The sequence below is a fragment of the Desmodus rotundus genome, chromosome 5 (assembly GCF_022682495.2).
Source record: "Desmodus rotundus isolate HL8 chromosome 5, HLdesRot8A.1, whole genome shotgun sequence".
Taxonomy (NCBI): domain Eukaryota; kingdom Metazoa; phylum Chordata; class Mammalia; order Chiroptera; family Phyllostomidae; genus Desmodus; species Desmodus rotundus.
Genome location: NC_071391.1, coordinates 143880129 through 143903675, shown reverse-complemented (window position 1 = coordinate 143903675; position 23547 = coordinate 143880129). Strand labels below are relative to the sequence as shown.

Here is a 23547-nt window from a genome sequence, read left to right as displayed (position 1 = left end):
TAGCTTGTTGCTGTTGTAAGGGCTCTTAGCTCTATTCTGAGTAAGCTGGCAAATCATTGGAGGGATTTGTACAGAGAGGTGACATGTTCTGATGTGTGTGGCTATTGTGTTGAGACAGATTTGGCAGCAAGGGTAAAAGCTGGAAGGCCATTGGAGACCGGTTGCTATAACCCAGATGATGGGGAGCTAGGGGACAAGTGGCCCAACTCTGAATATGCACTGGAGATGGCCCCAGTAGGATTCGCTGATGGATTGAATGTGGAGCACAAGGTGACCACATTGTTTTTGGCTTGAGCACGTGGAAGGAAGGAGTTGGCATCTGTTTACAAAAGGAAGACTGTGGAAGGAGCAGGTGGGTGGGGGATGATCAGAAATTGGATTCTGGACATGGTACATGTGAGAAACATAGTAGATGTCCAGTGGGATATGTGAAGTAGACAGCTGGAGTTCAGAGGAGTCATCCATGCTGAAGAGAGCTCAACATGGGATTCATCAATGTGTGGGCTATTTAAGACGTAAGACCTGAGGAGAATCCCGAGGGAGCGAGAGTGGGTAAGGCGGATTAGAGGTCTGAGCACACAGCCCAGAGGCACTCAGATGGTCAGAAGGTGAGTGAGGAGGAGGAATTACCAAAGACCGAGAACGTGTGGCCAGTGTGATGTGGGGAGATCACTGTGCTCTGCCAGGCAAGGGTAGTTCAAAGGGGGGAGTGACTATGTCAAATACTGCTAGTAGTTTGATTATGGAGGCCTGAGTCATTGGGACCTGACAAACATGTTTTGGTAGAGCAGAGAGAATGGAAAATCAATAGTTAGAGACAAATGTAGATAAGACTTTCAAGATGCTTTCTGTAAAAGGGAGAAAGAAATGAGGTGGGAGCCAATAGAGAATATATAGTCAGAGATTTTTTTTTAATGATGGGGAACTAGTGTCACATATTTGAATGCTGATGGGAAAGATCTAGGAGGGAGGGCAGTCTGATGGTTCAGAGGAGGGTGAGAAGAATCATGGAGCAGTGTCCTTGAGTAGGCCAGAAGGCACGGGACCCCGGACGCCAGTGCAGGGTTGGCCTTGGGTTGGGGTGCAAGTAGAGCATCCACCATAATAAGAGGAAAGGTAGGATGCCACTAATTTGCTTTTTCCTAATAGCTTTGCCTAGTCCAGACATTCCACATAAATGGAATCATACAATATGTGGTCTTTTGTGTTTAACTTGTTTTATTTGGTGTAATGTTTTCAAGGTTCATCTATATTGTAGCATGCATCAGTTCTTCATTGTTTTTTATCAAATAATATGCCATTGAATAGATATATCATTTTCTTTATCCATTCATCAGTTGATGGACATTGGATTGTTTCTACTTTTTGGTAATTTTGAGTAATGCTGTGATGAAGAGTCATGTACAAGTTTTTGTGTGGAGATAAGTTTGCACTTCTCTTGGGTGTGTAACTTGGAGTGGCATTGCTGGGTCATATGGTAACTTTCTATTTAACTGTCTAAGGAACTGCCAGGCCATTCTCCAAAGTGACTCTCCATTCCCCAGCAGCAGTGTGACAGCTCCAGTCTCTCCAGATCTTCACCAATACCTATTGCTTTCTGCCTTTGATTATAGCCATCCTAGGGGTGTGAAGTGTTTTCTCATTGTGGTTTTGATTTGCATTTTCCTTATACCTAGTGTTGTTAATTATCTTCTCATATGTTTACTGGCCATATGTATATCTTCTTTGGAGGAATGTCTATTTAAATGCATTGATCAATTGTGTATTGAGTTATTTGTGTTTTTATTGAATTATGTGAGTTCTCTATATATTCTGATTATAATCCCTTATCAGATATATAATGTGCAATATTTTCTGTCATTCTGTGAATTATCTTTTTACTTTCTTAGTAATGTTTTGAAATATCCTGCTATCGCTTTTTATTTTAAAAATCTTTAATTTTTAAAATTAGGGAAGGACTATATGTACACAGTGAAAAAATTAGAAAAAAATGAGTGATACACAAAAATAAAAGGAATAAACAAAACATTTATAATCTTATCATTCAGAGGTAATTGTGGTGAACATTTGGGGTTCAGTCCTTTTAGTAAAATAAAATCACATTATTCACTTTTTAACCATTTATAAATTTTATCACTTGAGAGTAACTTTCCATATCAGTAAATACATTTCTATAGCATCAATTCTATGTTGCATAACTTTTAATCATATAGATGCTCAGTTTACCGAAACGTTCCTTATTGTTGAACACTTAAGTTGTTTTCCAGTTTTTTACTATTATAAATGAAGTCAATTCTTTGTGAGTATCTACGATTACTTCCTTGGGCTAGATTTCGAGAACAGGAATGATGGGGCAAAGTGTAATCCACATTTTTAAGGATGCAGAAACATGCAGGCAAATTGCCTTCTGGAAAGCTCTGGCCAGCTATGCTCCTGCTAGCAGTCTGTGAGAGAGCTAGCCTGGTCCTTGGACAAGAAGCCAACCTGGTCCAGACAAAAGGAATAATACTATTATCAGTATTAGCAGTAAACACATTACATTTATGCACTAGGCACTACTGTAAGCAAATTATACATATTGACTCATTTTATTCCTCACAATACATTTATCAGATTGGTGCTATTATTTTTCCTTTTTACAGATAAGCTAGTTGAGGCACAAAGAAGTTAAGTAGTTGCTTAGGGTCACAGGTAGGAGTGGCAGGATTTGAACCCCGCTAAGCTGACTCCCAAGTCCTGGCTCCCAGCTGCCCTGATTTTACTGCTTCTTTATATCCATTTCATGTGAACACTATTGGCAGAAGCAGCCTTATGTCCGAAAGCCCAGGAGGGAGAATGCCTGGCACTATGAAGCACAATGCTAGTTATTCCTTTAAGGTGTTCTTTTTATGCTAAGAAAACTTGCTTTTATTCTTAATTCACTGAGTGTTCCATTTGGGAATAACTGAAAAATTTTATCATCCCTTTCACCCCTGCTTCTTTTTGCAGGTTATGGATCAGAGGTTGACAAACTTTTTCTTAAACGGCCAGATAGTAAATATTTTAAGCTTGAGGACATAAAGTCTTTGTCACAACTTCCCAGCTCTGCTTTGTAGCTGCAAAAGCAGCCATAGGTAATATTTACATTATAAAACCTGGTGGCCGGCCAGTGGGCCATAGTTGCCAAATTTCTGTTATAGGTGATCAGGTGGGTTTTCTCTCCTTACTCAGTGGTATGGAGCCATTCCTGCCTTCTGGAATAATTTAGCTCGACCACGTCAGATCTACTGCAGTAATGCATTTGTTAGTGTTTTCTGTGGGATCTTCACATCTTTATTTGGGAATGGAATTAGTTTGTGTGTGTGTGCCTTGGTCAGGCTTCACTGAATGAATGGGGAAACTTCATCTTTTTTCTGTGCTGTGTAACAAAGGATGATTTATTCTTTGAAAGGCTGATAGGATTTTCCCCCAAAGAAACCATCTCAATTGGCTTGATGTGTTTTTTTCTTTTTTTTCAAGTACAGTAGTTCTTTGAGATCTCTTCCATTTTCAGGGTTACTGATCTATGATGTTTTCTATTACTTTTGAATCAATTTTGGCAATTTAAATTTCTTCTAGAAAATTATCCCACTTCTAGATTTTCCAAGGCTTTGTCATTGATTTGGGTGTAGTAAACCACTTAATGTTTTTATTCTCCACATAATATCTTTTTATTTGATCTTTCTGAGTTTTAATGGTATATCCACTTTTTAACTTTAGATTTGTTAAATATTTATTTTATTGGTCTTTTAAAATTTACTATGGGATTCAATTATTAATTGTAATAGCCTTTTCTTTCTAATATATTAATTTCTTCTTGTCATTTTCAGTTTTTGGTCTTCCTACTTTTCTTTTTTTAATTTCTTGACTTATCAGATAATTTATTTTCATTCCTTTTGTATAAAAGCAAAAATATTTAACACTGATTTTCCTCTGTGTGCACACTAGGCTACCACTCACAGCTTTGGGGATATAAGCTTCTCACTGTTGGTATTTTCTAAGTAGCTGTGATTTTAGTTTTGGTGAGGGTTTTAAGAGTGTACCTTTAAATTTCTAAAAGTTTGGGATTTTTAATTTTGAAATTTCCCATTGTTTTTCAGTTTTATTGTATCTGCTTAGAGAATGTGATTGATAATGGGTTTATTTTTTGGACTTCATTGAGATTTGCTTTGTGGCTTTTAATTTTTCAAAGTGCTCCAGTGGTGCTGGACAAGAAGGTATATTTTCTGTGTTTAGATTACATGTTTGTCTGTTTAACTGACACTGTTAATAATATTATTCTGATTCTCTGTCTCCATATTCTTTTTTAAAAATTTTACTTGGTTTTTCAAGACTGAGGGAAGTATAATAACTTTCCCACAACTGTTGTGTTCCTGTCATTTCTTTGTATAAAACACATTGGTTGTTGCCTGTTTATGCCTGACTCTGAGCCTGAGACATAAACTCAGATCTTTAAGTACCTGGGCTGGGGAAGAACGTAAAGACTGAGCAGGGCCCAGACAGCTCAATGAAATTCCATTCTAACCATTTCTACCTCTGTGTACGTATTTGCCTGCGTGTTAATGTGTGTATTGTGGGGGGTATATGTGCATTTTAGCATGGCTGCATAAATATAGTCTTCCATGTGTTGGTGACTGTGTGAGTTTGATATGTATGTCTGTGTGTGTTTATTGATCCATAGTATCTTTTTCTTTAAATTGAATTTAAAACATCAGGGCTAAGGTCTGTCTTGCCCTATGCTGGCTTTTTCAAGAGTGGTTACAAGTGAGAAAGCTCTGCTACCCTATGTCTTAACACATCTGAACCTCTTTTCCTCTCTTCTGGCTGCAGAAGACCCTCCTGGTAAGTTGTTCAGACAAAGCTGTCTTCAAACTCAGCTTCGCTCTGACACCTGTTCTCAGTGCTGGGTGTCTGGGAACCACATTCTGGCCACACAGAGGCTGTTAAGGGCCACAGTTCCAGGATGGGTGAGACTCTGAGAACCTCATTCACCCTTTCCCCATTGTGCCCATTCTGGTTCCCACAGACTTTTCCAGTTTGTGCTCAACCTTAATATGTTGGAACTCAAAGGACTGGGCATTGCTTTAAAGGGAGCCAGCAACATTTCCAGAAACTCCATGATAAACATTCAATTTGTTTTATAGAGTCAGAGCAGACTCCAGGGAGATGTCCTAGCTCACCCCCTCATCTAGAAGAGTCTCAGATGTTCTATCCTTAGACCTTGTCCTTGGCCCTTCCCACTGAACTGGTGAGCTTCAATGGTACTCAGACCAAGTGCCCAGCCCTTGATGACTTTTGGGGGAGGCTTTGGGAAGAGTGACCATCCCACCTTTGGGAAGCTTGCTGCTCACTGGGTGATAGGACACACACACAGAGACAGGACACAGCTGGAGGAGCATTCTAGACACAAAAGCTATGAGACCTTGTAGACACCGCAAGTGCAGGGGGAGTTGAAAGGTGGAGAGACCAGTGTGTGCCACCGCAGGCTTGCCTACCTTTTCCTATAATGTGAGTAAATGGAGGAAGGTCAGGGCGGGGAGTGGGTTGTCACAGACTTCCTTTCTCCTCATCTAATTTCTCCCATGCAACGTAGTATCTTGGATATTGGACACTTAGTCAGTACTTATTGATTTTTCAAGGATTCAAGCTTGATTTGACCTTGAGGGAGGCTGAGTTCTGATTTCCGATGCTTGCTTGCTTGCTTTTCTTTTTCTTTCTTCCCTTCTTTTCTTTCTTTTCTTTCCTTCCTTCCTTCCTTCCTTCCTTCCTTCCTTCCTTCCTTCCTTCCTTCCTTCTTTCCTTCCTTTTTCTTCTGGGTTGGAGAGGTGGCAGGATAGCTCTTTGTGGGTCTGAGTTTTCCTGGATCTACTGCACTTTATTTATAAATAGCACATTGATGACATTTATAAATGACATTATTGACATTTTTCCCAAAGAGTTACCCTGTGTACTGTCAAAGTTTAGTCTCAGCTATCATGATGATTTATACCCAGTTCATAGAAAAGAAAAGGGAGACCCAAGAGCTTAACAGAATCACACAATGAATGGGGAACAAGGCCCAGGCTAGAGCCTCTGTCTCTTAATACCAAGCAAATGTTCAAACCTTTTTTCTGGTCTGTGCAGTCTCGGTCCCTGGAGGGATGGGAAGTTCCAGCTCTCTGCTCCCCTGAACTGACCCAACAGGGGAACTTTGAAGTCCACGCCAACCTGTTGGTCTTGCTAGGTGTTCGGCCCAGAAGAACCTTGCTTGGCCAGTTCTGTTTCTGAAATGGTGGGTGTCTTTCTACCCATACAGGAGGAGGAGTTCATTGATTGGTGGAGCAAATTCTTTGCCTCGATAGGGGAGAGGGAAAAGTGTGGCTCCTACTTGGAGAAGGACTTTGACACTCTAAAGGTAAGGCCTCTCTCCAAGTGTTCTCTTCTATCAGTCCCTGGGCACATGCGATGGGCAGTAGGAGGCACAATAGAAAAAGAATATGTATATACATATATATACACACACATACATACACATATACATAAACACATATGTATATACATATATATGTATAAAGAATATATTTATGTATATATACACACCTTTATGTGTATATATATATGTGTGTGTATATATGCTTATATATATGTATATTTATGTTTGTTTCCTCATTTGGTGCCTGAACTGAATAACCCTAATAAACTAATTGAGGTGAGAAAGGTTACCTACAGATTTAGAGCAAGAAGACAGTGTGGGCTGGGATAACCAAGAAAGTATTTTTGGGAGAATGCTAGAAAGTACTTAAGTGCTTATGGGTGAAATGATGCCTGGGATTTGTTTTATAATGTTCAAAAAAAAATAGTGAGGGGGAAGATAGATGGTATGGGTGGTCCTCTGACAGATTTTCAAAATTTTAAAAATTATTGAAATTGCAAAATATTGAAAATTGTTAAAACTTAGAGATGAGTAGATAGGGATTTGTTATACTATTTTGTATCTTTTGAAGTTATTTGAACTTTTCTATAATAAAGGTTTGTATCAAAGTAGAAAGGAAAGTCCCTTGAGAATGTTGCTCTGATTATCCCACACCTACAATTTACTAGAAATTACCTAGTAAATATAAAAATATGGTAAACTTTCTTTCTGTGAAAATAAAAGAAGCCCTCCTAAACAAACAGAAAGACAAAACCAGGGAGGAGTCAGAAAAATTCTGTTATTTTGAAGAAATTTCACAAGTATAATTATGCTTTTCAGAAGTAGCCTACTTTTGAAAAAGATAACCAGAGGTGACTCAAAATTGCTTCCCAAAGGAGTTATGTAGTGTCCTGGAGAGGGCTGCCAGATAAAATTCAAGATAATCAGTTACCCTTGAATTTCAGATAAGCAGTGACTATTTTAATATAAGTATGCTTTGAATATTTGAAATATAAATTTATTTATTTGAAATACAAATTTAACTAGCTGTCCTATATTTTCACTTGCTGAATCTGGTTGCCTTACTTAGAGAAGGACGGCAAAGGTTGTCAGACCGTGGGAGAGGCTCAAAGAGCATCCTACAGGGGACGTGATGAATGGGAGTTGGGGCTCATAGAAGGAGTAGGTGGCTAGGACTTTCAGGTACCTCTGCTGGCTGAAAGCCTTTGGTGCATACTCTGGAGGGTGATGTCACAAGGTGTTGGCTCCAGGTGACTTGTATCTGGAGACCTGGACACACAGAACAAGGCCTTAGGCAGCAAGTTCTTCATTGACTTGGTAGTTGGATGTGTGAGGCTGGGCAAAGAGACAGAGCTATTTATGAACCAGGAAGAAGGTCCGCCACATTAGGTTTGGCATGTTTTTACTGTAACCTTGCCAAAAACATGAGAAAAACCAAGTAAGAATGAGAACTCCTGCTAGGGTGGCCCATGACCCTGGCCCTTTGCTGCTCCTTCGGATGTTGGATAACTGATTTGGCGCCCAGCCCTCCAGCCTGACCTCTCTGAGGAGATCCCTGACGGTGTCCAAGTAAAGATGGGCTGTCTGAAACAGTGTGCTCAACCTGTCACTGGGGAGAAACCAGACCCGGAAAGAACGCTGGTCCTTTAAGGATAAGTAAATAGAAGAAAACCACCACCACCAACATGAGTCTTTGAAAAACAGCCTGTAGCATTATGGAGTGAATGGCATACGCAATGTGAAAACACAAAAATATATTTTGATAATTATTAACATAGGGGAAAAAAACCAACTCCTAGTCTCAATTGCAAAAGATAGAAAATGAAAGGTACAGTTAGAAGGCATAAAACCCCCTAGGAATCATAGAAAAACACGATAGAAAAAGAATGAAATATATTAGTTTTCCTAATAAATTAGATTAAATGCCTCTATTCAATGATAAGGACTCAGATTATATCAAAAGTTAAAATTCATTACTGTCTTTTAAAGACATGTCTAAAGAAATACAGCTTGGAATGGCTGAAAATTAAATATTTTGGCAATCAAAATAAGATCAATGCAAACAAAAGAGAGATAGAATTTAATTTAAAAGCAAAGGAAACAAAACGGAGTATTTTATAGAAATAAAATGTGTACATCTGAATGAAAGAAGCTCCCAAACGTGTTTGCACTATAAAGCTGAGAAATACTTAAAGCAAAAATGATAGGAGTATATAAACTAACACTTCACACGAGTGAAAGCATGACATGACAGAGACTAAAGTCGCAGTGGAGATTTTGATGGGCCTCTCTTCTCGACAGACAAAGCAGCACATAAATAACCAGGGAAATAAAATATATAAATAACAAGGGAAATGTTTTTAAGCTACATTAAAAGCAGCTTTAAAATAAAGAATAAACGTAATAAAGAAAATAGAGAATACATTTTTTCCTAATGCTCAGAGAACACGTACAAGATTTGATCATATGTTAGTTCAGTAATATGTTACCAAGAGCAAAAATCATACAAGATGGATTAAAATGTACTAAGATGAGAAATTAATAACAAAAGTTTAAACAAAAAGACCAACCACTTAGACATTTAAAAAGTATTTTATTGGGACTTCCAGTATGAACATGGCTGCATACGTCAGCATTTTCCTCCTTTTCTTCTGGAGATCATTCAAACCCACAAACTCCATTTTCAGTAAAAGTTGGAAACAAATAAACCTCACAGACTCTAAAATACATATAAGGGTTGTCCAAAGGCAACTGGAATTGGGGAGAAGCCGCTCGGCAGTAAATTAGGAGACGGTGCACGGAAGCGATGAAAGGTCACCATGGTAGCAGGTCTCAGAAAACCCTGTACTCCCTAGTAAAAGAATGCTGACAATTATTTAAGACAGGTTACAGGTACATGGGGGCTTATTATCTATTCTCTTTACTATTGTGTGTGCTTGAAAATTTTATTAAATAGTTAAAAATATAGTTACTGAAATTGAAGTTTAACCATAAAATATAAAACTTCTCTCCCTTGTTTACCACAATGAATATGGGAACTTGGAAGACAGACTCACGCTGGTGACAAAAGCCTCTTAGAGCCTTTTTAGTTCAGAGAAGCTGAGAAGGTGGAGCTACACAAAAATCACACAGATGGGCTATATTTGCAGGGAGATGTCTGTATCTGTTGTGGAACAAAAAAAGTAATTCATCTAAGAAAATCCAACACATTTAATGACAAGTAATAATAATAATAAAAAGCATTAATTGTAAAACGTTATGAAAAAAGAAGAGAAAATATACACCATAGCCAAAGAAGAAGATAGGTACTCACCAAAAAATTTTGCCAAGGAGCAGACAAGATAAAATATTTCACTATAAACTTTTTAGAAATGGGCAGCCAGCATGCAAAGCAGAAATGAAAGAATTCAAAGGATCATAGATGCGAAGAGATGAAATATGAGCTGAAAGGATTCAGTAAAGGAGAAGGAGACGTGAGATTGGAAGGAGCCCAGTGCAGAATGGCCACACTGGGAAACACAGGAAGGGGCATGGAGGACAGAAATATAAAAGTAAGCAAAACAAAATGAAAATAAAGAAAGCGTCCTAAAAAAATAAAGAGAAAATGACATCGAAGTCAGGGAAAGGAGCTCTAACATTTGCATAATTGGAGTTTCTGAGGAAGACAACCAAAACAAGGAAATAAACAGTTTAATTAAATTTTACTGAAATGGAAGAATACTCGAATATGCATATTAGAAAGTCTACTTTGTGTCAGCACAAACTGACCCAAATTGGTCAATCCTGAGATGTATCCGGGCATATGTTAATGGCCTTTAGAGATAAAGAACATTTTGGGGTAGGCACGCCTCTTTTCTTCCAAAAAATATTACGTCATTTAAAATAAAAAGTCAAGGTGGCTTCAATTTCTTCACCCAAAGACAGTAAGGCACCATCTGTTGATCACGAGGGAAAGAAAGAGTGACTGAGGATTCACGCTCAGACAAGCCACCTTTCAGCACAGAGGTCATGGACACCCAGGCACACATGTTCAGGAACAAGTGATGTGGTTCCCATGAGCCCGTCTTCAGAAACTCCCAGGGAATAAACGTTAGCCACCTAGGAGATGACTGGGAACACCACAGCAAAAGGACTGGTTGTGACCATGTTTTACCTTAGACCCAAAGTCAAAATAAATGGAAGGGTCAGGCTGACAGGACAGAGTATAAATATATATACTAAAGATGTACAAATGATGCAACTGACAAAAATTAAATGAAGGAGAAAGGGTGATATGATGCAAAGTAAAGACACTGATTGCCATATTATAGAACAAATAGTATTGACATTATTTAAAATTGGCCAATCAAATAATGGGTGTATGAGCAAATTATAAGCAAAGAGTACAGGGGTACATATTAAGGAAGATAATATTCTCTAATACTGGGTGATGGAGAGGGAGAGGGCAGGAGATAAAGTTTAATTAATTAATCATTGCTATAGTAGGGAATTTATAAATACTGTTCCTAAGGCATATAGGAATAAGTGTATTCTTAGTATATATAAATTTATAATAATAGAATATAAACGCAGATAATCCTAGATGTTGGAAGAACCACACACACACACACACACATACACAACAGAGCATGCAAGCAAAGACAAAACAAACATCTATGAAACTAGAAAATTATAAATATATAACTATATATATATAAGCATAAAAGCAGACTAAAAATATCTGTCATTGATGCAAGTTGTATCAATCACTTATTAATAACAAAATTTAAATCAGATATGACAACAAAGTCAAACTTTAAAATGAAGATATTCATAAAAGCTAAAAATAAAAAATGGGAAAAATGTGTGACTGGCAAATGCACCTAAAAAGAAAGCAGGAGTCACCATCTTCCATCTTCATATTAGCTGAGAGCGTATTCACGTTCCCAAAAGTAAGTGAGACAAAGAATGGCAGCTGATAATGCTAAATGGTGCAGTTCCAAGAGACGATAGTTTTGAGAGCATCTATGTCCTAAATAATACAACATCAGTATTTGCACAACAGAAATTGTAGGAGATAGGAAGAGAAGTGGAAGCATGCTGGTAGGTAGGGGGAGAATTCAATTTTCTTCTTTCAGTTCACGTCAAGTCAAGGGTACAAAAACATGAGAGGAAATAGAAAACCAGCATGGTTATTAACTTGATTAAACCCTGCAGCCTGAAAATAGAGACTACGCAGTTACGAAAACTGACCAGGTAATAGTCCATGAAGAAAACCTTGATAAATTTTAAGAAGTGGCAGTGCCACTGACAATGTTTTTTGATTATAATACCATAAAATTAGAACTTAATAACAAGATCTAAAGGCTCAAGAGATTCTTCCATCTAGAATTTTTTTAAAAACCCTTTGTTTTAGCAATTCTTGGTGAAAGAGAAAATATAAACCAAAATTGCAAAATACCTGCAAAATGATAAGATGCTTCATATTAGAATATACTGGTTATAGCTAAAGCAGTGTTCAGAAGAAGTTTATAGCCTTAAAACTTACACTAATTAAAAAGAAAGAATGAAAGCTAATGAAGCACCTGGATGTTGGATCGAATAATAAATTTAAAACTATGGTTATGGAATGCCAAAAAAACGAAAATGAAAACATTGTACAGCAAAATCCAATGGGGCAATGCCAACGCAGTGGTAAGCAGAGGCCATTTCATAGCAATAACTACTTTTCTTCTCAGAACAGAGGTAGCAGAGTAAATAAAACTTCAACTGAAGAGGTTAGAATAAAAAAAACTTAAAACAATAGAAAGAAGAAAATAATAAAAATAAAATCAGAAATAAGGAATTAGAATAGAAAAAATGGTAGAACTGACAAAGAAAAAATGGTCCTTTGATTGAAATGAATCAACTATAAGAAAAAATTCAATGATACATATCAAATGTTAACTAAATAATAAGTTGTTATTTTTTGAGGATCAGAATATAAGGCAATAATAATATTTCCTTTATATTTACTTGTATTTTTAATAATGAACCTACATAACTTGTATAATTAATTCCTTCTTGGAAGAGATAGAATTGAGCTAGACCTAAATGAGAAATAATATCTACCAATATGAGAACTTAAACTGAAGTGTTACTTTCAAATATAACCAACTTAACATGTATGCAAAATTATTGAATATTACTATTGATTAGGTATATATTATCACCTATAATAAAAAAACCACTGCCTTGTTTAGATCTAAGCAACTCCAAAACACCGCTCTAACAAATAAAAGTCATTGGCTGTTTGAGAGGAATGAAATAAATAAATCGAGTTCACCGATTTAAAGTGGAACTCAAAAGACAGGCTTGGCTGGCATTTGGGTCCATCGCCATTGGGATATCCTGGACAGCCAGCACTGTGGCTGGACATGCTGACCCCTGAATTTTCCAGAGTTCTGACCTGATCCTCAAACACTGATAAAACGTCAGTTAGCTTTTCATGTATTTGTTTGACTATGATCTTATTCTCTTAAAAAACGCACCACCTATGTACAAGATGATTCTTAGATAACCTGGAATACTGCATTAATCAAAAAACCATATTCCCCAGTGGCCCTGAACAAATGTCTTCCTCTCTTACTCCCTTCTCTGGTTTTTTTCCCCATGTGTTCTCTCTCTTTAATCTCCTTGTTATCTGTGTCTTTGTTCTTCTTTCCCTCTCCTGCCTCTCTTCTTTCTCCGCCCCCTCTTTTATCTCCACCTCTCCCACCTGCCCTCCTCTTTGCCTGTCATTCTCTAATTTGCTTGTGGTCTTTCTTCCTCATTCTCTTCTCTATCTCTTCTCTCCCTCCCTTTCTTCCTCTTCCTTTGATCTTCTTCCTTCTGTCTTTCCCTATCCCGTTCTGTTGTCCCCACATGTGGCAGGTCTATGACACTGAACTGGAGAATGTGGAGGCCTTTGAGGGCCTGTCTGACTTTTGTAACACCTTCAAGCTCTACCGGGGCAAGACTCAGGAGGAGATGGAGGACCCATCTGTCATTGGGGAATTTAAGGTAAATCCTTGAGGACATGTTCTTAATCCAGGGAGGCGAAAGGCTGGAGGGGCAGCAGTAAGTAAAGGGGGCAAGGGCGGGGGTGCTGTAGAATATCCATGATGCCCGTAGTGCTGATGTTGGTGACCATGTGCGCAGTGTTCATGACCATGGGGGTGACGGAGATGGTGATGCTGCTGACGCACAATCTGTTGGTGTTGATGGGATGGCATCGGGCTTGGTGATCTCGGTGGAGATGAGTCTGGCAAAGATGAAAGTAATGGTCCTAGTGGTGATTGTGTTGGTGACAATGATGATAAAAATGAAAGCTGACTCCTCCTTCTTTTCAGGGTCTTTTCAAAATTTATCCCCTCCCAGAAGACCCGGCCATCCCTGTGCCCCCAAGACAGTTCCACCAGCTGGCTGCCCAGGGGCCTCAGGAGTGCCTGGTCCGCATCTATATCATCCGAGCATTCGGCCTGCAGCCCAAGGACCCCAATGGGAAGGTAACATTTCCAGAGTTCTCACCTCCACCCAGAGGTACAGATGGGCTGCAGAATCTGGACACAACTCCACTCTAGGAAATTCACAGCAATCCAGGGCAACCAGACAAAAATATGAAACTGAGATGTTGCTGGATGGGGAAAGGGCCCAGTGCTCTAGGAGTTCAGAAAAGGCCGAAGTTAGTGTAAGACATTGGAATAATGAGGAAGGCTTCCTGAGGGAATGGGATTCTTAAGGATTGATGGGGTTTTGATAGGCTGGGAGGGAGAAGAAAATAGTATTTTAGTAGGCATCAAAAACCTCGGCAAAAGTTTGCCAGAAGACTTCATAGTATGCGTTTAGCACAAGGATGAGGCATAAGGATACGCGACATCGAAGGTGTAGGCCAGGCCTGGACTTCGTAGGACTGTCCGCGGTGGGGGAAAAACAGTGGAACAGGATCAGTACCCCTGTGCTGATGAGATGGGGCCCGAGGCAAAAAGAAAAATCAGTGATACTGATCCTGTCTTTATTTAAACTCTTGATCGTGGACTGTTGGCAATGATTTTAATTTTTTAAAACATTGCATTAAAATATTGTTTATCTTGATTACTGAGGTTTTTTGGCTCTCCTTTCAATTTTGTGCCTGAGGCAAGTACCTCATTGCTTCACTGTAGACCTGGCCTTGAGTGAGAGATGGGAACTTGAAGGAGGGCAGGGCTCTGGAGTTATGGGGAGGTGGTGGGGGAGAGGCAGAGTAAAGTCGGAAAGAGAGAGAAAGAGGGAGGAGGAGGGGCAGGTGTGGGGGTGACTGGAATTCAGGGGTATGAGGCTAGTGTTCTCTCCTGTTGCCTTAGATGGGTACAGGCCTAGCATGTACCCCTGCAGTTGTGGGTAAAGGCTTGGTGTCTTACACTTGGAGCCCTGCTTTCCAAGGTGAGAAGTCATAGCTGCCCCTGCTTTTCTGGGAGGTCACAGAGCACAATGGAGCCATCCCCAGACTAGGCACCACCAGTAGCCTCCAATGTATGGTTGTGGCCAGTGGGCAGTCCATGCACTTCCAGACTTCTTGGTGCCAAGACTGACCCTGAGCGCTCTCCAGCCCTAGCTGCTCCCGGAGGCTAGCTGAGAGGATGCTGTCACTTGCCGGAGGCATTCAGGGAAGGCCAGCCAGGGCTGGATTGGGCTGACACAGTCTGGCCCTCTTTCCCTTCCACCTGCTGAAGCAGAGGTCACAGAGATGACCCCGGCTTGACCTAATCCTATGTGTCATACAAAATGGTATGTTTCTGAGGATATCAGCCTGTCCTCACCCACCTTATCCCAGTGGGGAAGTGGATTGGAAGTATGAAGGACTGAGGTAAGCCATGTCCACTGCTGGACTGTGGCTAGGCGCCCACATCAGGGCCAAGTGCTGTGACCTGCAGGATGGGGTCTCTGGTCTGGCAGGATGACAGGATGGCAACTCCTTGATGGCTGGCCACCTAATCCCATCTGGGGCAGAGGACTGGAGAAGCCTCACAGATGTGCTGGGAAAGTGGTTTTGCTGAAAACCTCTCTGTCTCCCTTTCAGTGTGATCCTTACATCAAGATTTCCATAGGGAAGAAATCGGTGAGCGACCAGGATAACTACATCCCCTGCACTCTGGAGCCTGTGTTTGGAAAGTAAGTTGGGGGCAGCCTGCGCCTTGGGGTGGAGGATAACCCACAGCCCAGTAGGGGAGATGTGGCTGCCACTGGGAAGTCCCCGGTTCCTGGAGCAAAGCTGCGTTCCCTAAGTGTTGCATGTCTGGAGTGGCGTAACCTCGGCTAGTTCTTCATTGCATGCTAAAGGCTTGACTCCTGCCAGAAACTCCTAGTTAAATATGCAAACAATTACCTCAAAGATCAGAAATCTAAACAGAAGCCCAGAACATGCATTTGCTAGTTAGTCTTTTTTTTTTTTTTTTTTTTTTACATTAACTTTTTCTTTGGAATAAGTTTAGATTTACAAAAAAGTTACAAAGGTAGTACAATTTCCATAGTACCATTCTCAATTTCCCCTACTGTTGACATCTTACCAAACCATGGTATATTTGTCCAAACTAAAAAATTGATATTGGTGTATTATTATTTACTAAACTCTAGGCTTCATTAAAATTTTTACCAATTTTCCCAGTAATGTCCTTCTACTGTTCCAGGATCTAATCCAGCATCCCACATTGCATTTAGTGATCAATCTCTTGTATGGTTGCACCTTTGTCAGGAAGTGGCTAGATAGAGGAAGGGTGTGAATTCAGGATTGTAAAATGCTTCTTGAAATATAAGAGTGAGGAAAGGAAAGATCAGTGCCCATTGCATGGGAGTCGTTCCCAGACGTCCAGACTTGATTGCCCTTTGGATGAGACTTATGTAGGTTGGAGTAAGGAGAATCACAGAGGAAGACTGGCAGCTCTTTCTCTGGTGGTTGTAAGAGATGGCGTGTGGTGTCCTGATACTAAGTAGTACACTGTAGTCACAAGCCAGAATCTGTCACGTTAGTGGTGGTCACTCAGCCCTGCAGCAAGGACCCAGTCAGCCTGGGGAAGTGCTGTTTTTGAGGGTGAAATGGTTTGGGGCTGTGTTGAGCCACCACCAACCTGGAACTGGAGAGAAGGGCTGCAGAGAAGATGGGGGGAGCGGGTGAGGGATCTGTATTTGGTGAGCTCCAGTGGCTGGCATGGGGGCACAGGTTCCTTGGTGACTGGGCAGCAGATTGGGCCTCTTCCACAATGGAGGGGTGGAGGTTGGGACTCAGGCCAGGTTGGGGAGTAAGCATGGAAACACACCCCTCCCACTTTGTTGGCCAAGCTGGTCTGCCTGGGGTTTCATGCCTCCCTCAGGTCACAGCAGAAATTCTTTCTTTCTATAGCCCATGTGTTGAACAAGCACAACTCAAGGGGTATAATCAAAACACAACTCTGTGTTTGTCTGCCAGCATCCTGTAAACATTTATTCTGTGGGGGTTACCTTCCTTGTGGCCGGGGTGGGAACTGTGGCAGGCAGGCTGGCAAGCAGGCCGGCAGGCGATTTTTCTGCTCATGTTTAGACAATCCACTTTGTCATAAACCCGCAGTCTCAAGTTTGTAACAAGAATGCCCATTCATGTGTAATTATAAACACCCTGGATGGCTCGAGGGTTCATTGTACCCCTCTCCCGGCTGATCCACCTTGGGTAGAGCTGTGTACAGCATGTGGATGCGTGTGTGGAAGGAAGGCTTTGCCTCTCTGTCTTGTGTCTCCCCTCCCCATTCTGGCTAGCCACCAAGGTTTCTGACTCGTGTGGGGCCAGGACAAGGGTAACATGTTAGAGAGGGCCCATCTCACTGCCCTGTCATCCTGCCACCCTCTGGGTGTCAGGTGTTTAAAGCTGATTTATTTTCTTGTGAGTCCTCCCACTGCAGCTCTTGGGATGTGGCAGATACTATGCCCCTTTAGCTGGTGGCCTCCATTCCCTGGTTCTCAGATGGGCCTCTCCACAGTCTCACTGTTAGAGCTCCAGGCCCCGTGGGGTAGGATTCCAAGCAGCTCTAGCCTGGCCTTGTGGTATCCCAGGCAAGATGGGAGCAATGCAGCCCCTCCCAATGCAGCCCCTCTGTCCTCTCTGCCACAAGCTCTTCCACTTCCCTGGGGGTGTGTCAGGCTGTGTCTCCCACCTGCAGAGAACTCACTGGGCAGAAGGGCCATCACCTTCGTGTTTGACCACCATGGGGGGTGGGGATCTCAGAGCATAGCAAGAGCTCTCTCCAAAGAAATTTTTTCACAAACCCTCTCTCTATCCTACTCTGGAAGTAGGTGTGAAGCCCCAAGAGTCCTGAAAGTGGGTCTCAGGCCATCCCCTTGCTAAATTCCAGAGCACCTCGGTCTAGAGTTTCACATTTCTTGTCTTCTGGTATCCTGGTGGAAACTTCAGTTTTAATACTCTGTTTCAATTCATTCGTTCCTTCTACGGTCCATCAGATGGCTGCTCTGTGCCCAGTCCAGGTTATTTGGGAAAACCACACGTTCACACTCACATACTCAGACTAGCCCAGTACCAGTAGAGTGCAGGGGGAGGTGTGTGTTAGAGCAACAGGAGACCCAAGGACGGTGGACTGCAGGGCTTCTCCTGGAGGGGGAGGAGGAAGCCAGGCATGCTTCCCAAGCTTTCAAGCTCCCCCTTTAGCCTTGCTACCCCTTGAGTTCCCACTGTGCCTGGTGACATCAAGGAGCTGGTGTTGTTCTGACATCTGCTCCCACCCCTGCAGGATGTTCGAGCTGACCTGCACTCTGCCTCTGGAGAAGGACCTGAAGATCACTCTCTACGACTATGACCTCCTCTCTAAGGATGAAAAGATTGGAGAGACGGTCATCGACCTGGAGAACAGGCTGCTGTCCAAGTTTGGAGCTCGTTGTGGGCTCCCACAGACCTACTGTGTGTAGGTGCACCAGGCAGGCTGCTTCTGTGACAGCAGTCCCATCCCCTGAATACTGAGCACTCACTGTGTGGCATCTCTGGGCTAAGCACTTTGCAGGTGTTCTCTCACTCAGTCCAAGTGGGATCTTGTCCCCACTCCACAGATAAGGAAACTGAGGCCCAGAGATGTTATGGCTTGTAAGTGGTGGGATTAGGATTTGAACCTGTCTAAGAACCTTGCTTTTCATTATGTTATAATCCAGTTCTCCTTCAGGTGTCACTGAGGGCCTGTAGAGGGAAAGAGAAAAGGAGCGTTAGGAGAGGGAGATGATGGGACACATGGGCCCCAGCTGGACCCTGAGGGGATTTATGTCAGGTGAAGTCATGTGTGGACAGCTTCCACCCACTTCCTACCAACTTGGCTCTTATTTGGGTCTGATTCTCTAAATCTGGAAAGTGGAAACATCTAAATTCCAATTCTGTGTGTATGGATTTAAACAAGTCCTGTTATCTCTGGGCCTCAGTTTTTCTGTCTGTAAAGTGGAGATCCCCAGTCATAATAAATGACCAGATGGGGTGCCCACTGTAAAGGCAAAGGCTGGATGATGCTGTGAGTGTGGGTACACAGATCACTGCACACCCCTCTGCCCTCGTCAGTGTCCTGGAGCATGTCATCTTTGTCTTGTGTTTGGGCCTCAGCTCTGGACCGAACCAGTGGAGGGACCAGCTCCGCCCCTCCCAGCTCCTCCACCTCTTTTGCCAGCAGCACCGAGTCAAAGCCCCCGTGTACCAGACAGGCTGCGTGATGTTTCAGGATAAAGAATACTCCATCGAAGAAATAGGTGAGCTGCCGCTTGGCCCTGAAACCACTGTGGACTTGTCCTTTTCCTCTTCTCTTTTGTTGACTCTCTCTTGTCATAAAGGGTCCGACTAGACACAAACCACATCACCAAGGTGTGGTCTGGAATACTCCAGGGTGGCACAGATGGGCTTGGTACTTTGGGGATCAGTACTTCCCTGTGATACTGCTGTAGAAATAAGAGGTCAAGGTAGAGGCAAGGTCAGAGCTCAGTCTGATTACCAGGTTGGGGCCCATCTAAGGACAAATTTCAGGGGTGAGTCTGAAGCCATGGTCAGGGTCATAGTTAGGATCAGTGTGCTTCTGGATTTGGGTAGTCAGACTTTGATCAGAGTTTGGGGTATAGTCCACCTCTGAGAAAGTTTTCTACTTGAGTGCACTAGCCTGCCAGCTGTCCTTGATGGTACGTTCTGAACCTCCACACACAGCTTCTGCACCTAAAGCATCCAAAGGGCAGGCAGGAAGCCCTGCAGCCCCTACCTTACCCCTGGGTCTGCCTAATGCTCATGCCTAAGAATTGTACTCCATGCTCCCTGCACATCTGAAGTGCACACAGGCCGCATTGCCCACCCACAGCAGACTCCCCCGTGGTGTTCATAGGCCCAGCTAGCCCCACACGTTCTGCTGGTTTCAGAGATGTCTGATGCCAGAGCTGGTGCTGAGGTTATAAAAAGGGAATGATGGTTTTGACTCCTCCATCCTAAATCCTCTCCTTCTTTTTCTGTTTTCTTGACTCCCATGTCATGGCTGAGCCAGCTCCTCTCCATTAGCCCCTGTCCCTGTCCCCATTCCCTTTTCCTATAGAAGAACATGCATCTGTTTTAGGGGTGGTCTCATTTCCTTCTGCTAGTCTGTGAGCAGCTCTTGCACAGGATCCAGGGCTCATGGCCATAAATTTGCAGGAAAGGAAAGCCAGAGAGCTAGAGTTGGTGTGGTCTTCCATCAGCGTGTTTTTGCAGATAAGACTGTTGAAGCTGTGAGAGTGGTTAATGACCTGCCTGAAGTCACCCAGCCAGTTAAGAGTAGTGCCAGATTCCTGGCCTGGTGGTCCTTCTGTGATGCCCTAGTGCTTCCTTAGTGGTGGCACCTATTAAAGCGGACAGTACAGGTTTGATGAGTGTGTGTGCGCCCGTGCACATGAGCTGGTGGGATGGGTGCACCTGAATATACATACCTGTGTGTGGATGTGTGTATAGACATATAGACCCTCCCACCCCAGTTAAGGTCTCACATGGGAGTTCCAAGTTCAAGTTTCTGGCTGGTTGACCAAGCTTGTCAGGGTCAGAACTACCCCTAAGTCCTCATCCCATTCAGCACCAGTCCTTGGCAGGTAGGAGCTGTACCTGGAAAGCACAAGGGGGAGTGTTCATGTCCAGCCATGCACCTTTCCTGAGTGTGTGGTCTCAGCTGCCCTGCTGACTCACTGGGTGACTGCTCTGTGTTTCATTTCTGTTGTCTGTAAAATGGGGATAATAAGAGCACTTATTTTTTACAGTTATTATGAGGATTGAACCTGTTAATATCTACGAAGAACAGTGCCTGGTTCTTGCTTTATAAGTGTTTGCTGTTATTGCTATTATTTTAGCTACTGTTACTAACAGAACAGCTTGCATGAACCAGAGAATAGCATTAGGAGCATGTAGATGCCCAGTCTGGGACTGGAGGTTACTGGGGCTCAGAGTTAGGAACAGTCAGGGAGGGCTTCCTCGAAGGGGTGGGCTTTGGAAGGCAGGCAGTATTTGAATTGGTGGAAAAGAGGAAGAAGAGCTTATAGAGGAGGCTTGGTAGAAATCATGGCAGTGAGGAATCTGGACTTTAAGCCTGGAGCCCGTGGACAGCGAGGTTTCCCCTACAGAGAGTGAGATGTGAAGACCAGAAGAAGTATATCGGGGCTAGGGGGGTTAAGGGCATCTCTAGGCCCCAAGGTCTCCCTACCATCTCTTGCTCACTTAGCACCCACAACTTTTTTGACTTCTCTCTGTGGCAGAGGTTGGCAGGGTCCTGAACCCACACCTGGGCCCAGTGGAGGAGCGTCTTGCTTTGCACATCCTCCGGCAGCAGGGCCTGGTCCCGGAGCACGTGGAGTCTCGGCCCCTCTATAGTCCCCTCCAGCCAGACATCGAGCAGGTAGGCCATTGACCCACCCCAAGGACAGCATGGATATCCCAGCAGCACCAGCGGGGTCACAGGACTTGGCCACTCCCTCCTTGAGGGTATTTCTCCACAGACTGAGTGTTTACCACTGTTGGCCTTCTTGGGGACCTCTTGGGCCTGGCCTCCTCTGGCTACCTGCAGCCCTCAGGGTCTGAGGAATAAGCCTGAGTTGCCCCCTTCAACCCCGTGTAGGCTGGACCTCTGACTTCCCATGAGGCTTTCCAAAGCCTTGCTCTCTCAGCCTGGCCTCAGGGTGCCCTCCTCTGTCATTGGTCAGTGACTCCTCAGATGGCTGGCCCTGTGCTGGGCTGCGGTGGGGAGTTCAGACAGGATGATGAGCACCCTATGACAGAATGGCAGAATACCACAGAGAGCAGTCATCAGGAGGGACAAGAGTGTTCTCCCATGCAGAAAGAGGGTGAGCAGAGGCACAGTAGGCAGAGGGTAGGTGAGCTCAGAAGGAAAGAAAAGGTTTCCAGCAAAGAGGGGGTTGAGGCAGCCGTGAAGGTACCCTTGAGAACATGCAGAGGACACCCTCTCTGCTGTTTGGAACTGAGCTCTCTTCTCCTTGGTGTTGTGGCCACCAGCTCCCCAGAGGGACATGACAGGTATCAGAATGTCAGAATGTCTTGCACTCTCTAGCTCTAGGACCCTGAAGAACTTACTTCAACTCCTGGTCCTTCTTTGTTAAGATGAGGACAGAAACAACACCTGGCCTGCAGAGAGATGGGGAGCTGAGGGGTGGCAGGTGGAGTGGTTTCCTGGTGTGGAAATCATCCGCCCCTCCAGGACTTTGTGTAGGCCATTCCCATGGCCTGAAATGCCCTTCTCCCCTTTATCACCTGGTGCACTGAGACTCAGCTCAGAACCGTCATCTCTGAAAAGCCTTCCCTGACCCTTGACCCCCAGGCACAGGCCCAAGTCATCGACCTGTGGTCCGGTGGATTCACCTTTACAGTCGGCCCTGTGGTCCCATTTAGGGCACCTCCCCTATTGGATGTTGGGCCTCTCCATGGCAAGGCCTGGGTTTTCTCAGTCACGTGCTCCAAGAGCAGATGGTCAGTAGATGTTGGTTGAATGAAAAAGGTGGTGAGAGAACAGGGTCTTGTCTCCTCAGGGGAAGCTGCAGATGTGGATCGACCTGTTTCCCAAGGCCCTAGGGCAACCTGGACCTGCCTTCAACATCACCCCACGGAGAGCTAGAAGGTGACTTACTCCAGCCATAGGCTTGGAGCTGAGTGGGGTGGAGGGAGGGTCCCTGCCAGCTTGGATGGGATGAGGAGTTTGTTCTTGGGCCAAGCTTTGGATACCCAGGCCACAAGATACTGGTCTTGTGGCCAAGTACCCAGCCAGGCAAGCATTGAAGTCTTCTTGGGCGAGCTGGTTTCTTGGCTTCTCAGTCAAGGACCGCCCACCTGTTGGTGGGGAATCCATGTGACTTGAATCATTCTTTTCCATAGGTTTTTCCTGCGTTGTATTATTTGGAACACTAAGGACGTGGTCCTGGACGACCTCAGCATCACAGGGGAAAAGATGAGCGACATTTATGTAAAAGGGTAGGGATTCATCCTCCTGCCCCCCTATCTCAGCTCCACAGTCACTTCTTTTCCCATTGGGGTGATGTCCCATTGGGAAGGGGCTCTGGTGTAAGGAAGGTGGGGGGAGGACAGGAAAGGAGGGGGGTCTCATGGGCATGGTCTCTGCCTTTGGGAGTTTTTCCCCAACTAGGTTTCTTCTTCCACATTGATATTTGGGTTGAACTTACAAGGTCTGAAGCTGTCCATTAAGATAAAATTTAGAATATTTAAAAGCTTGTGGCACATTTGGTAAATCATGATTTCTTGGGAATTATTTTCCCTTCATCACTTGTCAAGTTCACTTGCCTTCTTAATTCCTTGTTTGCGTAAGTTAAGGATGCATATTATGGTGGAAACCCTAATTTAAAATGTTCTTTAAAAACGTGTATGTCTAGTTGGATGGTTGGCTTTGAAGAACACAAGCAAAAGACAGATGTGCATTATCGGTCCCTGGGAGGTGAAGGCAACTTTAACTGGAGATTCATTTTCCCCTTTGACTACCTGCCAGCTGAGCAAGTCTGTCTCATTGCCAAGAAGGTGAGTGTTGCTCCCATCCCCAAGGTGCTAGTTCCGGGGCTTTCTAACGTCAGTGTGATTGTACTACAGTTACCGGCTTGCCATTGCCATATGC

General features: G+C 43.3%; 1 protein-coding gene across 21 annotated transcripts in view; it reads left to right on the top strand.

Moving 5' to 3' along the window:
• The window catches only part of DYSF (dysferlin), a 202305-nt gene that overhangs the window by 164994 nt on the left and 13764 nt on the right, over positions 1 to 23547 (top strand). For all 21 annotated transcript variants that reach the window (XM_053924834.2, XM_053924830.2, XM_053924832.2 and 18 more), the window contains 10 exons: positions 6314 to 6412; positions 13322 to 13450; positions 13780 to 13935; positions 15486 to 15577; positions 18178 to 18348; positions 19026 to 19168; positions 21173 to 21312; positions 22457 to 22545; positions 22800 to 22895; positions 23312 to 23453. In XM_053924834.2, the coding sequence (XP_053780809.1) occupies positions 6314 to 6412; positions 13322 to 13450; positions 13780 to 13935; positions 15486 to 15577; positions 18178 to 18348; positions 19026 to 19168; positions 21173 to 21312; positions 22457 to 22545; positions 22800 to 22895; positions 23312 to 23453 (1257 nt within the window). The remainder of the gene's footprint in view (positions 1 to 6313; positions 6413 to 13321; positions 13451 to 13779; positions 13936 to 15485; positions 15578 to 18177; positions 18349 to 19025; positions 19169 to 21172; positions 21313 to 22456; positions 22546 to 22799; positions 22896 to 23311; positions 23454 to 23547) is intronic.